The sequence below is a fragment of the Plecotus auritus genome (assembly GCF_963455305.1).
Source record: "Plecotus auritus genome assembly, chromosome: 3".
Lineage (NCBI taxonomy): Eukaryota > Metazoa > Chordata > Mammalia > Chiroptera > Vespertilionidae > Plecotus > Plecotus auritus.
In genome coordinates, this window is record NC_137772.1 from 214,744,813 (window position 1) to 214,759,932 (window position 15,120).

At 49.7% G+C, this 15,120-nt stretch overlaps 1 protein-coding gene across 2 annotated transcripts in view; it reads right to left on the reverse strand.

Moving 5' to 3' along the window:
- The window catches only part of APPL2 (adaptor protein, phosphotyrosine interacting with PH domain and leucine zipper 2), a 41,854-nt gene that overhangs the window by 7,784 nt on the left and 18,950 nt on the right, over nucleotides 1-15,120 (reverse strand). For both annotated transcript variants that reach the window (XM_080659598.1, XM_080659599.1), the window contains exons 5-14: nucleotides 12,106-12,193; nucleotides 9,933-9,974; nucleotides 9,759-9,817; nucleotides 9,005-9,151; nucleotides 5,118-5,200; nucleotides 3,182-3,340; nucleotides 1,951-2,139; nucleotides 551-593; nucleotides 412-468; nucleotides 231-319 (exon numbers count right to left, since the gene is read on the reverse strand). In XM_080659598.1, the coding sequence (XP_080515724.1) occupies nucleotides 231-319; nucleotides 412-468; nucleotides 551-593; nucleotides 1,951-2,139; nucleotides 3,182-3,340; nucleotides 5,118-5,200; nucleotides 9,005-9,151; nucleotides 9,759-9,817; nucleotides 9,933-9,974; nucleotides 12,106-12,193 (956 nt within the window). The remainder of the gene's footprint in view (nucleotides 1-230; nucleotides 320-411; nucleotides 469-550; nucleotides 594-1,950; nucleotides 2,140-3,181; nucleotides 3,341-5,117; nucleotides 5,201-9,004; nucleotides 9,152-9,758; nucleotides 9,818-9,932; nucleotides 9,975-12,105; nucleotides 12,194-15,120) is intronic.

A 15,120-nucleotide genomic window follows, 5' to 3' on the forward strand; every position in this document is an offset into this window, starting at 1 on the left:
GTGGGTCCTGTGAGCTCAGGCTGCAGCAGCATGGTCCAGGGGAAGGCTGGACATCTGCAGGCAGGTCTGGATCCCGGCTCTGCCCTCACCCGTGCTGTGCACCCGGGAACCTTCCTGACCAGTTACTGCTTCTGCAGGACACCCCCCGGGGGCTTGTGAGGATGAAATAACTTGTGTCAAGTTCCTAATTTGGCTCCACAAAAGCTAGCTTTCCTTTGTCCGTTAGTTACCTGGGGCACGAGCTTCCTTGTTTTTTTCTAAAACTTGTAATGGGAGTCACTGCTTGGAGAGCCGTCTCATTCAACTTGATGGCGACTGCCTGAAACCCACAGGAAGACAGGCTCAGTCCCAGGAGGCTTACCTTTCAGGCTGATTACAGGGTGAGGTGCGGGGAAAGCGGCTGTTCCTTACCTCGGGGTTGTCAGTCAGGTAGATCTGCCTGGAGATGTTGTTTATTGCACATATCCACTGTGGAGGACATTAAAAAACCTGCTGAATCCCGGAGTCCCCCACTACATTGAGAAGGGAGTAAAAAAAACAAAATCTTTACCTCTTCATTCTCCTTTCTGCTTTCTGCCTGGAGGATTATTCCCCTGAAATAAAGTGCATCCAAGTAAGTGCTTCCCAGATCGCAGTGACTGACGATTATTCCACAAAACTGAACTCCACTGGGGCCCCGGGGGGAAAGGGCAGGAAGGCAGCAAAATGGGAAGGAGAGAGAATGGGGTTCCGGGTCTGGCTCTGTCATCTGGACAAACGCTTCGCTTCCCTGGCCCTTGGCTTTCTGTCTATAAACTGAGCAGGCTGGGCGCAGACCCACGGGCCCAAGCCTGTGACTCTCACAGTGCGGACCATCCTCTGGCCCCTCCCCCCCGGGCACCCCTCCCAACCACACCCAAAGAAGGAAGAGCAGCCACTGCACTCCTCCCCAGGAACGGAAAAGTCTGCGTAAGGAGGGCTGGGGATACAGACAAGTACCACTGCACAACCTTTGTGGGGGTTAACTCTGAAGGGCTCCACATCTAGTTCCTTTGTCCCCGTCTCATCTATGGGAGACGGGGAACAGGGATCTCATCCCTATTTCACATCTGGGAAACCGAGGCCCAGAGGGCTAAGTGAGTGTTGAGGAGCATGACTAGAAACCGGCATCTTCCCTCCCAGCTCATTTCCCGCACTTTATTTCACTCAGGGAGGAAGGAAAATGCTCTGCCAGGCTGGGAGAGGAGCTGGTCAACACTGCCCACCCTCCGCATGCCAGGGTTCAGATAAAGTCTCAACTCGCAATGCCAGCAGGGCGGCTCTGTCAAGGACGGGCCACCCTCTCCCCAGGCAGGGGAACCGGAGCGCCGCCCACCTCCTACCTCCTACCTCCTGGGGCTCTGCATCCCTTGGGGCACCGCTAGAGCCCTGCTCTAAGTGAGAGGGCTCCCCCTGGGATGGGATCGACCGTGAACGACCACAGGCTGCCATCGGCAAAGTGGGACCTCAGGGCCGGTGATGTATGGGGCAGCATGCTGAGGAGTGACCCTCCCGCAGCTGAACGTCCTGTTCACATGTTTCAGCTGGAAACACCGACTCCTCAGGCAGGTCCTCCTACCTGACTCTCCTCCTCATCCCTGCCCCACACCAATACAAACACAATGCTTGTCTAGGAGCGGCGAGGCGTAGTCACAGCCTTCTGTGAGAACACAGCTGTGCCCACACACAGCCACCTTTATCACTCTTACACGTAGGTCCTCTCTTATCTAAGCACAGACAAATCCTCACGGCACTCCTTATGTAAGGCAGGTTGGATCCCATATGGGTCATGTGCTTAAAGAACCCAAAAGCACCCTCCCAAAGGCCACTGCCCAGAACAGTCGCTCCCACAGAGGAATGAGCCAGGAGGCCCTGGGCCGGGGTGGGGCCACCACACGGGTTCTCCACCCACGTAAAACCCACGTGACGTACGATTTCCCATTGGGGGTGGTGATCTGGAAGCAGTAGCGCCGGTCTTCACAATCCACCGCCATCACGGAGCAGTTGTCCAGGTCCTGGATCAAGCCGCCAGCCACGGCTCCCCTGGGCTGGCACATGAGGTTCCCGCCTTGGGTGAAGAAGTAAAGCCGCTCCCAGGAGGTGGTGACCAGTCCTGTTTTACTGCAGGGATTGTGTGAAAGCCCATTAGTGTTAGGAAACATGAGCGGCACCTCGAAGTTCTGCTGCCCTTTGTGGGGATCAGTGACATTTTATAAACAATGGGTTCCTTTAAAGCAAAACTGCTTTGGAAATAATTCAAGTGCAAAGAGCAGCAGAGATGTGCAACTGAGCTTGGAGGACCTGGGAGATTATGGGCCAGCCACATGGGGATGCCAGTCCCAGGGCGGACTCCAGGAAGTGGGCGTGCGCCTGCTCCTCAGCCAGATGAACAGAATTGGTCCGTCACCATTAGGAACTGAACCCTGGAAGGTCACTTCTCTAAGACATGGAGCTGCACTGCTCGATAGCCACTTAGAGTCACCAGTGTCGCCAGGGTCACCTCTGGTGTAAGAATCTTGGGGGCTTTTACCAGATTGTTTAGTTCCAACCGGATGTTATTCTCATTTTGTGGGCTCTTTACAAGAAGAAAATCCAGTTCCTGGCAAAGAACACCAGGACCTTGTGGAGTTTTCTATCACTTGGCCTGTGATCAAGAAGCTCACACACCTTTGAGGGGCTCTTCCCAGTAAGAAAACCGCTGACAGTTCCTCTGTGCAGACCCTCCAATGCGGGGAGATCAAACACACGACCTGATTCAGTATTTACTGAGCAGTGACTCTGTGTGAGGCACTAGGTTTCCTGCCCCAATAATTAGTTTAATTTCCAAAGAGGGTCATAGCTAACATTTGAGTGCTTGCTGCCTGCTAAGAAATATCTCATTCAACCCTTGTGGCAACTTTATGATGTAGGTGCAATTATCAGTTCTATTTTATGGATGAGACAACCGAGTCCCCACCAACCCACCAATGGCCATGACGACCAGGAACAGGGGTGGCCTGTGGTGATTTGGAGTCCACAAGCTGGGTTCTTACTCATACGACTATTTCTAGGTCCCAGGCAGGAGGGGTGCTGTAGTGGGAGTTCCCCCCATCTCCCCACCCCACTCTCTGATGGGGCACTCAGCTTTTTAGCCACTCCATGGGGCGGGCCATGGCATCCTCACCTCCTAAGGTTAAGGTAACCGGCCTTCTGGATGAGGTTCCTGTTGATCTGTGGTGCAGCTACATCGAAGTCTGGCGTGTAAACAGATTCGTCCACAGAAAGTAGCTCTTGCTGGGACACTCTCATCTTTTCTGCTTCGGCTTCCAGTTCCACCTGAATGCTTAAGACAGAAGGTTTCCGTCCGGTCAGCCACCCAGCACTGGCCTGCCCAGCGGATGGCAGAGCCGCAGCTCTCCACCTCTCTCTTAGGCCTGGAAGCTGGAGCTTAGACACTCCAGGATGCATTATTCTGTGTTCACATGACCGCTGTTTTAAAACAGAACACAGGGGTCCCACTGGACAATGCCTGAACCCAGCTAAACAGTTCCTCTGCTGACAAAGGTGTCATGCTCAGAACTGCTGATACAAACTTTAGGAGAAAAGCTTCAATGAGCCCATTCTTAGGGGCGGCACGTGCAGGCGGCCTGTGAAAGGGCCTGAAAGGCGAGGACAGCAGTCATTCCTGCTCCCTCTGGTTTAGGCAAGAGCCGGGAGATGGCCACTGGAGAGGGGGAAATGGCCAGGAGTGGTACCAAGGTGCACCAGCAAAGCCAGGGCAATGCTCTTCCTTTTAAGATAGACAGCCACACGCCTGCCCCACCCGGTGGTGACAGGCTGGGCTCTAAAGGCCTGAACACACTCTGCCAGCAGGGCCCATCCATCCGAGAAAGCGAACTTTAGAGGCGTGTTCCACTTCACCGTGTTAAAGGAGGGAAGACTGAATTACAGATGTTAAAACAGAGGGAACCTTGGGGGCCAGCTGCCGAGCGTTCCACAAAGGGAGCTCCTCAGGGTTTTCTCTCAAAGGGTCTGCAGGGAAGTAAGTTTGGGCTGTAGGAGAGCCCATGCAAGCCGCCATCCAGGTGAGGGCTGGCTACTCTGACATTTGCATGAAATGACAGGAGTCCATAGCTGGTGGCCTCGGGCCGGGCCGGCTGGAGAACAGACCTCATTAGCTCCACCTGCTTGTCACTGCCACAGCTAGGAGAATGGGACATGAGGGAAAGGCAGCAGTACAAGAGAAGGAAGGTGGGAGGGAGCCAAAGCTTTACAAAAACACCTAGTTTCTTACACTTTTGTGGGTGATAAAACTGAGGACCCAATGAAAGGTAACAATTTTCTCCCCAGAGAAATACTCATGTGCACCCACAAGACAGACATATTTCTATACCCAGAAATCATGAAAAATACTCAAGGAGCCACATGTCTGATTTCTTAATGAAATAAGCCCGGTGCCGGGGGTGCCCGGAGCCTCCGCTGAGCTCACCATCACGGACGCTGACAACAGGGGGCAAAGGGAGTCAGAATGGCCACAGCATCTTTAAGGGTGGCAGGGCGGTCTGGAGAGAGGACGAATTTTTAAAAAAATAAGCAATTGTAAGACTGAACTCCAGGTTGTTAAATTAATTCAAAAAGGCTTACTGCCTTGTTTATCATACATTAGTGTGATGATCAGAAGTTCCTAAAAAGTTGCAGCACTTCTGGCTGCTACCCTGTTAGCTCTCCAAGAAGAGAACAAGCACTCTTTCCACAGCAAGTCTAAACTGCACTGAGGCTCCTAACACGTGACACTTGATTGTTACAGAAGATCCGAAGAACTCTGACTTGATGGAAAAGTACCCCTGTGGACCCTTTAATCTTCTATTGATTTATAATCTGTAACTGTAGTGGATAGGACTCTGGGCTCCACATAAGCTGGGAAATGCAGAAGTCATTACTTTTTAACCACACTATTCACAAAGGTCGGCAGCTAAGAAGGCGCTGTTCCTGGGAGTTCAGGGAGGGGACAGCAGCTGCAGGGGACCCTCTGCAGCCAGCAACCCCCACCCGCAACCCCACCGGAGAGGCTGATTTGGCAGAAAGCAAAAGCACCAAGACCCCCTGGAGTGCAGCATTACCTTTGAACCATGTCTGACACGGAGGATAAGAAGCTGTCCATACTTTGGGAAAACATCGCTGCTCCCTTCTTAAAAAAGTTAATCTGAAAGACATAATTACGATATTCTGAAAATCGTTCAGGAAAGTGGACGGCCGAGTTCATGGACTGTGAGACGGACAGCGGGGGCGGCTGATCCTGGCTGGCCGGCTCCTCGCCCGCAGCACTGGCGGCATCTCCATGAGCCTCCACCCCACCAGCTGAGAGCTACTCCCCAACCCCCGGGTGCGTGTGGAGAAAGGGGATGGTGAAACCTGCTAGTCTGTAAAGTCTGTAAAGCTCAGGAATCATATAAGTTAAACACTTGGCATATACCAGGTGTGTCAGTAATTACTACCGATAATTTCAATATTGTCAGCCTTTTTCCTGTGTGAATTCTAGATAGTCGGTTTCTAGGACAAGGATTAGGTCGTCTTCACCTTTGCATCTGTAGGGGCTACATTGGTGTGTGACCAATGACACGCACAGCACCAACAAGAGACAGACAAGCAGCTGGAGGGTCTCAGAGAGGCGAGGGTCGCCATCTGACTGACCCGCTCCCTGAGCCACGGGCAGCTCTGAACACAGGCTGCGTGGTGACATGGCTGAAATTCCAGAGGGAAAGCTGGGCTGAAGGCTCTTCCAACCCTGACATCAGCTGAAGGGGGACGTGTACGTAAAGGAAGCAGGCGGCCCTGGCACTGCAGAGTGCTCCCCATGTCTATGGTGGGTGCTCTCTCTGCCCAGGGAAGACCCGAGGACCCAGTTTGAAAATGAAACTGCTGTTGCTGGCTTTCTGGGAACCAACAGAAGGAATTCTTTACTTCTGTGATTCCTAGGTATTCACTTCCCAGAAGGCTGGGGTCCCCTGACAAGCCCTGAAGGGCAGGGGTATGGGAACGAGAAGAGGACTACCTCTGTGCCTTACTGACATCGGCAACCATCCCGCCCGAAAAGCTCAGGCTTCTGTCTCTTTCTAAGGCTGGGCCTTTAAAAATCTGAATATAGTACAAGCTACTCCATTTGAACCTCTGATTGCAGAGAAGTGATGGTTGCAAACCTCTGTCATGAAAGAGAGAAAACACTCAGCTTGGACATGGGTATCCTCTCAGGTACAGAGCTGGTCTGTCCGATCTGGAAGCAGCCCCTGCCTGGGTGGTGGGCACAGCACTGACCTCTCACCTCAAGGAGACTAGCAGGAATCATCGGCACGGCCCTGAGGCCTGGGGAAGTACGTACACACCTGTCCTTAGTTCCTATAGCTCAGAAGCAGATGATGATCGGATTATCCTAATGCAAAGTAATCCGAGCAGGGAGAGGTTCTGGCCCCGTGATCTTTGAATCATACAGAGAGGAGCATTCTGAATCCTTGAAATGTTAAATATCAAAGTCCGTCGAAGGAGCATTATGCATTTCTAAGGGCACAACTTCATGCTGGCTTTCCCGCATCTTCTCCTCCCTGAACTCCACACACTCGTCCATGTCTGAGCCCCTCCACGAGGCTCTCAGCTCCTAGGGCAGGGCTCACGTATTCCCTCAAAAATCTGAGTGGGTGGAAGGCAGGGATGAGATACTGGCTTCCACAGCCACGTCACATACTGCTTACCCTGTAAATGCTACGTTAGAGTTCATGTGTGTGCCCTCATAAACCTGGACAGGCTGACAATGCCTCTGTTGGTTTGCAGGAGGGAGGACTAGTCATGACTTAATTGAAAACCTGTTTGACGAGGGCCAGGGAAGGCAGAAATGGAGTCAAACAACCTCCACTATGGTGGGTGGTGGTGAGAAGTCTGATTCAGAGGAAAGTCATCCAAAGACCAAAGTTCACACACCTTCATGAGCAGTGGGAAGTACAATGGTCAAAAACCAGCCGCCAACAGAGGTGATGCTCAACGCACACTGACTTAACAGGGCTGTTTTGGAATCAGCCAAAGAGGGGGTCAGACAACAACCTGGACTAAGAGGAAGACCTACAATTTCACCAGGATTAAAAAGTCTGCAGGGTGAAGGGCTATTTGGTCTTCGTCTTAAAATCTGGATACTTTCCATATGAAAGATGAAATGTGCCATCCTCAGCCCCCAACAACAGTGTGCTCCGTTCTGCCTTCCCAGGCATGGGCTGCATTCGTGCTGCTGTGCCCACAGTCCCTCTGCCCCACTCCTCGCCCCCACGGCCAGCAGCATTCGCTTCAAAGGTCCAGGCTGGGGGAAGTGGTGTACTTCTGGGCCAGGAAGAGTGAAAGCAACCGGATAAAACCCATCCTTTAGCTCTTTCAGGGACCCTCCTCTACCCAGGCTCCCCAGGCTGTCCCAGGCCTGCAGCCGTGATCTTCCTGAGACCCCCTGACCCTGGGCCTCTAATGGGCAGGGATTACTGCTCCAAAGGCCAGGCCTGTCAGTCCAGGGAGGATGACTTCCCCATGCCCTTCGTGGCCAGGTATTAAGGAGAGAGCGGAGGGGGACTGGCATTCTCTGACAAGTAGGATATCCACCAGGGCAGAGGTGCAATGTTTCATGGAAGGAGAGAGGGGGCAACAGAGAAGACACACATGTGGACACACGTGCCCATGGTGAGGAAGCTGGCCCAAGCCAAGCATTTGCTGAGGGCTGCAGCCCACAGCGGGGCAGTGCTCGTTTTTGGTTTAACCCAGCTTACTCAGATGATACAGGAAGATTACACTGTTCTATTAAATATTACCACTAAGGGCATAAGCTGACTTCAGTGTTTGCATTATTCAGCAAGGTAATAATCATATTAAGATGACAGACAACTGAATTTGGATGTTTAAAGATCTTCTCTTGTTCCTCCTTTCCCTGAATGAAAGTGATGTGCTTTTTAAAAATGTATGTATTCTTAGCCCTAGCCAGTTTGGCTCAGTGGAAAGAGGCGTGGGCCCGTGGACTGAAGGGTCCCAGGTTTAGTTCTGGGCAAGGGCACATACCTGGATTGCCAGCTTGATCCCAGCCCTGGTCAGGATGTGTGCAGGAGGCAACCAATTGATGTGTCTCACATGGATGTCTCTCTCTCTCTCTTCCCCTCCCTTCCACTCTCTCTAAAAATCGATGGAAAAATATCCTGGGGTGAGGATTAACAAAAAAATACAATATGTATTTTTTAAATGTATTATGAAAATAATAGGTGCTCACATGTAGTTTTTAAGTTGCTGACTTTTCCTTCTCAACATTGTACTTCCTCACATCCCTTTCTGTTCCTAGATCAGAGAAGTTTCCAGATGCGGTTCTCACAAGCCGGAGTGAGTCTGGAGTCAACATAAGTGGGGCAACCGCAGGGCAGGGATGGCGGGCGAGGCTGGTGCCACTTGCCTCACATTCCCACCACTCCTGTCCCTGCCAGGCTGGTGCCACAGTCAAGGCCCCATCCTGAACCTGGGACCTCCCTGCACACAAATACTCTACAGTGATTTCATTGGCAACGTTTCCCCATGTGCTACGTGCCCAGGTGCTGGCATTAGCCTTAGCCACGTATCACGAGAACAGCCCCACCGAGGTGACTATACCACACTGAGCAGGGGAGGCCTGTGTGGAGTCCACAGCCTGTAGGAAGCTGCTTCTCAGACAACCGGGCCTGGCCTGCTGTCATTTGGATCAGAGAAAGGGCCATGCCGGCGCCTGCCACAGGAGGCACGGGATCAAGGCCATCATTTCCTGCGTGTTCAGCCCAAGCCCAGCTGACGGTCCAGCCCACCGTAAGCTCTCCAGGGGCCGAGCTTCTGAGAGCTTCTGGGAGGCTGTGTGTGTGTTTCCTCCTCTGACGCGGCTTGTGTGTCCCTCCTGTGCTCCCTCAGCAGAAGGCCGCGCTGCCCTCCACGGCTGGCGTAGGTCCTACGCCTCAGGGGAAGCACTGCCTACCTGTCCGTGGGCGAAGCCCAGCATGGGCTCCATCATGGCCATGCGCTTCCTGTACTGCAGCGCATTGAGGGCGCAGTAGTACTGAAGGGACGAAAGGTGCTGTTTCCGCCGGGCAGCTGCCACCTCCTTCACCACCTCAGTCTTCACCTGTTGAAGAGGTGGAAGGAGAACGTCACTTTGGCTACTGGACGTGGCAATCCCGTAAGAGCACGCAACTCCAAACCATGCTCATTTCTACATGAGAACCATTTTTGTAACCAGGGGACCGGTGGAGCCCGTCCCTTCTCCTGGTAGCCCTCCAAGCGCCACACCCGTTAGGAAAACAACATGGCCAGTGCGCTGAAGGCCACACATTCTGGGTCACCTGTGAGACTATTCTAAGGAAATCAGGTGACAGATGAAAGGTACGTGCCTGAAAACATCCAATATCATTTACAGTGAGTTAAAGAATCAGAGCCAGCAAGTGCCTGAGTGTCGATGAGTCATCACGTGTGGTGCCCAGCTTACGTTAAAATCAGTGTGACTATAATTTTACGATGGTCCCAAGTTGGTGTCTGAAAACTAATTTTCAAAGCTAGAATTGGGAAGTGAAAAATCTACTTTAGGAGATTTAGAATAAAAAATTTAAAAATCTATGTATAGGAAAAAAGAGAAGAAATTCACCAAGACACCCTCAATGCCACAAACTCACGACGGGAAGACACAAAAGGAGCTACGTGAAAGAGGTGAGAACATGTACGGTAGGTGTTCTTACCTTTTCGTTCTCCTTTTTCTTAGGAAGCCTGCTATATTTTGCCATTGAGAGGTCATGCTCTAAAAGTAAAGAGACATGTCAGCACCCAGACGGGTTGAAAGGCAAGAACATTCATTCAGCATCTCTGCCCACAGACTCACTAAACCCACACACAGGAACGGAGAGGGTGCCTACCGGTGCTGGCGAGTCCAAAGAGATCCTTCAAAGTGCTTACTTCTGCACAAGAGAAAAGAGACGCCTTAGAGCAAAGAGAAACAAAACAAGCCGGTCCAGAGCTGCGTGCTTGCCCAAGGGAAGAAAGGTGTCCACGCGGACAGGAAGGCGCTGTCAGCACCTCAGGCCCTCGGCCCTCACGGGGCCCTGGCCCAGCTGGGACTCCTGGTCTCACTGGAGCTTGTGGCTTCAGCTGCACCCCACACCCAGGGACCCTGACTGCCCACGGAGCATGGAGCAGTTCTCTGCAGGCAGCCTTTGAGGATCTATGAAGGAAAGGCACTCGGAGACTAGGTGGAGGGCATGGTGGCAAGGCCTATGCAGAGACCTGGAGTGTATGTGTAAGCCCCGCCTCTTCAGCCCCCACAAGTTCTCAGACATCTCTCCTCAGAATGCCCTGACTATACCAAACCCTAGAAATTGCCTGTCATTGCCATTTTAAAACCTGACAAAAGAACATGGGGTGCTTGTTTTAATGAAAAAGATCTGAAGCAATCCAGTGTACTGTACTTTCAGCAAGCCAACGCCAACAACTATTACCCCATGTGGGCGCTGCCCCCTTCACATACAAAGATGGCTAAACAAAGGCCAAGACAAACCCCCCAAAATATCAACGAGAGCAATGGAAGTCCAAGGTTAAACACTTAAAAACTCAGATACCTAAAAAAAAGTGATGCTTTACCGTTTTAACACTCTCCATTTCTACTTTGTCAAAGCCAAGCATTTTTACATCATCTACATTGCTTTTCAATTTACTTCAAACCTGCCTCCAGCTTTTTAACTTCTCTTCATATTATTTCTTTCTTTTTTTTTAAAGATATTTTATTGATTTTTTACAGAGAGGAAGGAAGAGGGATAGATAGTCAGAAACATCGATGAGAGAGAAACATCGATCAGCTGCCTCTTGCACACCCCCTACTGGGGATGTGCCCGCAACCAAGTTACATGCCCTTGACCGGAATCGAACCCGGGACCTCCCAGTCCGCAGGCCGACGCTCTATCCTCTGAGCCAAACCGGTTTTGGCTCTTCATATTATTTCTTACTCTTCCTGATATCAGGATACTTTCTCTTCTTGCATTTTTCCTTCTTTCTCTCTCTTTTTACTTCCTATTGGAGCAGAGCTGTGATGTTTTTCCGTACCAATTTAAATAGCTTTCTTAACATTTCTGGTGCTGCCCTCATCCAGATTCCGTACTTGTACTGGTGAGCAAATGAGGAAGGCAGGAAAATGAACCACCACCATCTGGAGGGTGAGAGGGTGCCAGATTCTAAATCGGTCCCGATGCGAACTCAAGTATGACCTGCACCGACACTTCACATTTGTCCTGGTGTCATCAGAAAAGGATACTTACACTTTTTTCATTGATATTCTCTTTAAAAAAAAAAAATCACCATCCTGGGTAAATTCTCCTAATCCACATGTTTAGTTCTCCTGGAGTCATGAGACCACTGTCACCAAAGCTGTGGGCAGACACTTTCAATTCCAGGTTTGCCTCCCAAGAAATGAAGCCAAAAGACAATCCAGGTCTTAGGGGATGATTATCTTCTTTCCAGAACATTTCTTTTAACCAGGTAACTGGCAACCAGGATATTTTGAATTTAATTAAAAAAGGTCTGCCGCTTGCGTCTATAGACACTTATGGCGTACAAATGTTTGAAAATGATATCCACGCCTCCCACCACCTTACGTCCCTAAGAACAGTGTGCCTTTGCAAATGCTCCAGGCGGTAATACAAGCCTTGCTGTCTTTGTGTACTCGGTAAACACGAATTCACCTCTGAAAGCCCAGCTAGGAGATCACCTTCTCCAGGAAGCCTTCCTGGGCACCCTGTCCTCAAAAGGGCAATGACGTCTTTCTGTTCCTCTTGCTATTCCTTGAACGTCTCTGTCCTGCTGCCCTCATCACATGATGTTACCATTGTCCGACTCCAAGTCTGTTTTATTAGCCTGTGACCTCCTTTAGCTGAGCCAAGAACACAGTGGGGATTCAATGCAAGTTAGTTAAATTGAACTACTCAACAAGATAGGGCATTTCTCAGTAATCCATGCACTTAAAGAAATTAATGCAGTATGAATTATTATTAAATGAACAAATATTTTAAAGGTAACTGGCACTGAATTCAGTTACTTTACCTGTGAGATCCTTTTCTCGAAATTGTACAATGGGTAGAACCATTGTGTCTGCCAACTGTTTAGCCAGCTCCGTATGGAGAACGTTAAGCTAAAAGAAAGAGAAATCTATTGAAGAAAATTATATCCACTATTTTACTGAAACTGTCTTATTTCACCAAGAAATCGCGATGAACACTTCCGAGTGGTTAGAGAGCTCAGTTACACTTTTTGGCAAATAAATACCCTCTTACAGCAGTAAATGATGTTGGCCTAGAGCAGTGGTCGGCAAACTCATTAGTCAACAGAGCCAAATATCAACAGGGGGTAGTCATCTGAGCCATAGTTATCGTTTGCTTACTGTGCAAACTCTGGGTCAGTGTTCTCAGTCTAAGCCACACCCCCTGGGGAGCAAGAGCGCTTTGATGTGCTTGTGGTGAACATAGCTCACTGGGTGGAGTGCTCAGCATAAGTCACCACCTTGCCAGGCCACTGTGAGCTCTCTCACTCGCAGAGGGCTGCAGTCACACTTGAAAGGCAGGCCTGCTGGGAGCCTTCTAACCCTGAAATCATAGCCAGCTGCGGGGCTGAGCCTGGGAAATTGCTCCGGCAAAGAAAGCCCCCTACTGAAACAACTCAGCCAGACTCCAGGCCTCTGCTCTTCAGAAAAAAAACCTTTCTAAGAATGAGACGACTGTATCCACATGTGATCCTCCACACCAGATAGTTCTAACAGCTCTTGATTCTTTCTCCCCTTCTATCTCAAGGCCTTGCTAAAGCCCGTCGCTGTCAGTGGTCAAGGAGAAATAAAAATGAACCCCATCAGCACCACCATTGGGGAGCATTTTCTGCAGGGCAGCTTTCCATGCTTTATACCATCCAGTTCTCAGCCTCACCCGCTCTGTGAGTTAGGTATTGTTTATTATTGTTTATTATCCCTGTTTTACAGACAGGCAAGTAAGTGGCATGACTGGGATTTTAATCCCAGGCTATTAGGATCCAAACGCCATATTCTCCCCATTCCACTGTCCGAGATACAGTTACTTTTTCATGCTCCCAAAGCTGCAAAAAACTTCAAATGTTCTGCCAGCCAGACATTAGCAATTAGAAACAAACACACCGGAAGGGATTCTTCCCTGGGACCCAGACTTCCAGAGATTACTGAGGGTGTCCCAGGATTCCTGCTGGGTGAATAGGGGGGATCACCCAGCAATCACTTTTTGGAGTAAACATGTGGCAGTTCCTTTCAGTAACATATGAGTCCCCTTCTACACAGAGGTCTCCCCAGCACTCTGGTCCTTCAGGGCTATTCCTGCAGAGGCTGCTTTGATAAACTTAAAGACTTGCCCAAGGCCGACCATTTGCCAGGCAAGGAGAGCTGGTAATGTTCTCCCCATTTGTCAGTCAAGCCAAGGCGTGGCAGCTTTGTCCAGCTGGAAACACACAACGACAGTCACACCTCTAAATTAGCCATCAGGATAGAATGTGTTAATGATTTTTCCTGAGTAACTTCAATAAGAAATAAACTGTTTTTACTAAGTTAATTGAATGAAAGTCAACAAGTGCACCTACTATGTGCCTGTCTCTGGGCTCAACATCTGATATACATCATTTCATTTAATCTTTTTTTAAAAAAATATTTTATTGATTTTTTACAGAGAGGAAGGGAGAGGGATAGAGAGTTAGAAACATCGATGAGAGAGAAACATCGATCAGCTGCCTCTTGCACACCTCCTACTGGGGATGTGCCCGCAACCAAGTTACGTGCCCTTGGCCGGAATCGAACCTGGGACCCTTCAGTCCACAGGCTGACGCTCTATCCACTGAGCCAAACCAGTTTTGGCTCATTTAATCTTTGTAACATCGTAATTAAGTGGGCTTTCCCACAGATGAAGAAACCAAAACTCAGGGAGATAAGCGGCATTCCAATGGTTATGCACTTCAGGAACGGCAAATTTCCTAGCTACTCATTTTCTTCCTACTTTCTTCTTAAGGTTCAAAGGGTGCGTGTTGTCCACTTTTTGCCTTGGGGCTTTGGAGAGGTATGGGACAACCATTTCTAAACACAGTGCCTTCAGTGAGGAGCGTGGACAGAGTGTGGACGACCTCTTGGCACTTCAGCGTCACAGGAAAAATGGGGCCCATCATCTTCCCTGCATGGCTGCTGTGAGGATAAAGCTGGAACGTGAATAAAAAACACTCAGAGCAGAGGGCCTGACACCCACTCAGCAATGAAATCCATAATGACGACGACTTCCTATCTCAGATGAACTCCAAGGAAGTGACCAAGAAACCTTGCTTTTGGGGAAATCACCAATGTCAAAAATCTCTGCATGCCACTGCACGGAGATCTGCTTCCAGGACATTCTATTAAATATAAGCCACACAAAACTACTTTTATTTGGAGTTTTCTTTAACTTCGGAGTCAAATTACTTGTCTTGAAAAATTTTCAACCTGGCATAGGCTCAGGTAGAAAAATAACCTCCAAAGCGACTCCCCTCTCCGCTGAGCTAACTGCTTTCACTTGCATCTCCGAAAACTCCCTAAGGTGCTGAACTTCCAGGACGCCATGATGCCACCAGAGAGTCACACTTCCAGGCCTCCATCCTTTGGGAGTGATTCACTCTCCACTGAAATCATCATCATTTCTGCCCATGAAAATATGGTTGCGAGTAAATATCTTTATCTGGAAATCTTGGTTCTGACGACTACCCCTTTGTCCTTAGCCGCTCTCTTCCAGTCAAGAAAACATATGGCTTCAGTGGGTGTAGTTGTTGCTTCTTTCCCTGGATTATTTAGTCACTGTTAATTAACAAACATTCTTCTCCTCACTTTCCAAAAAAATCTACTTTTTGCGCCTCTCTAATTATATCATCCATCCACTTGAACGCACATTTTAAAGAAAGTCACAGTAGTGGCATAGAGGATGAAGCTAAGAAAGAATTGGTCAACTTGTTCTCTGGTGCATCCTCAGTGCCCAGAACAGCACCTGCTAAACAGCAGGTGGTCAATCACGGTTGTCGAATGAACAATGACTT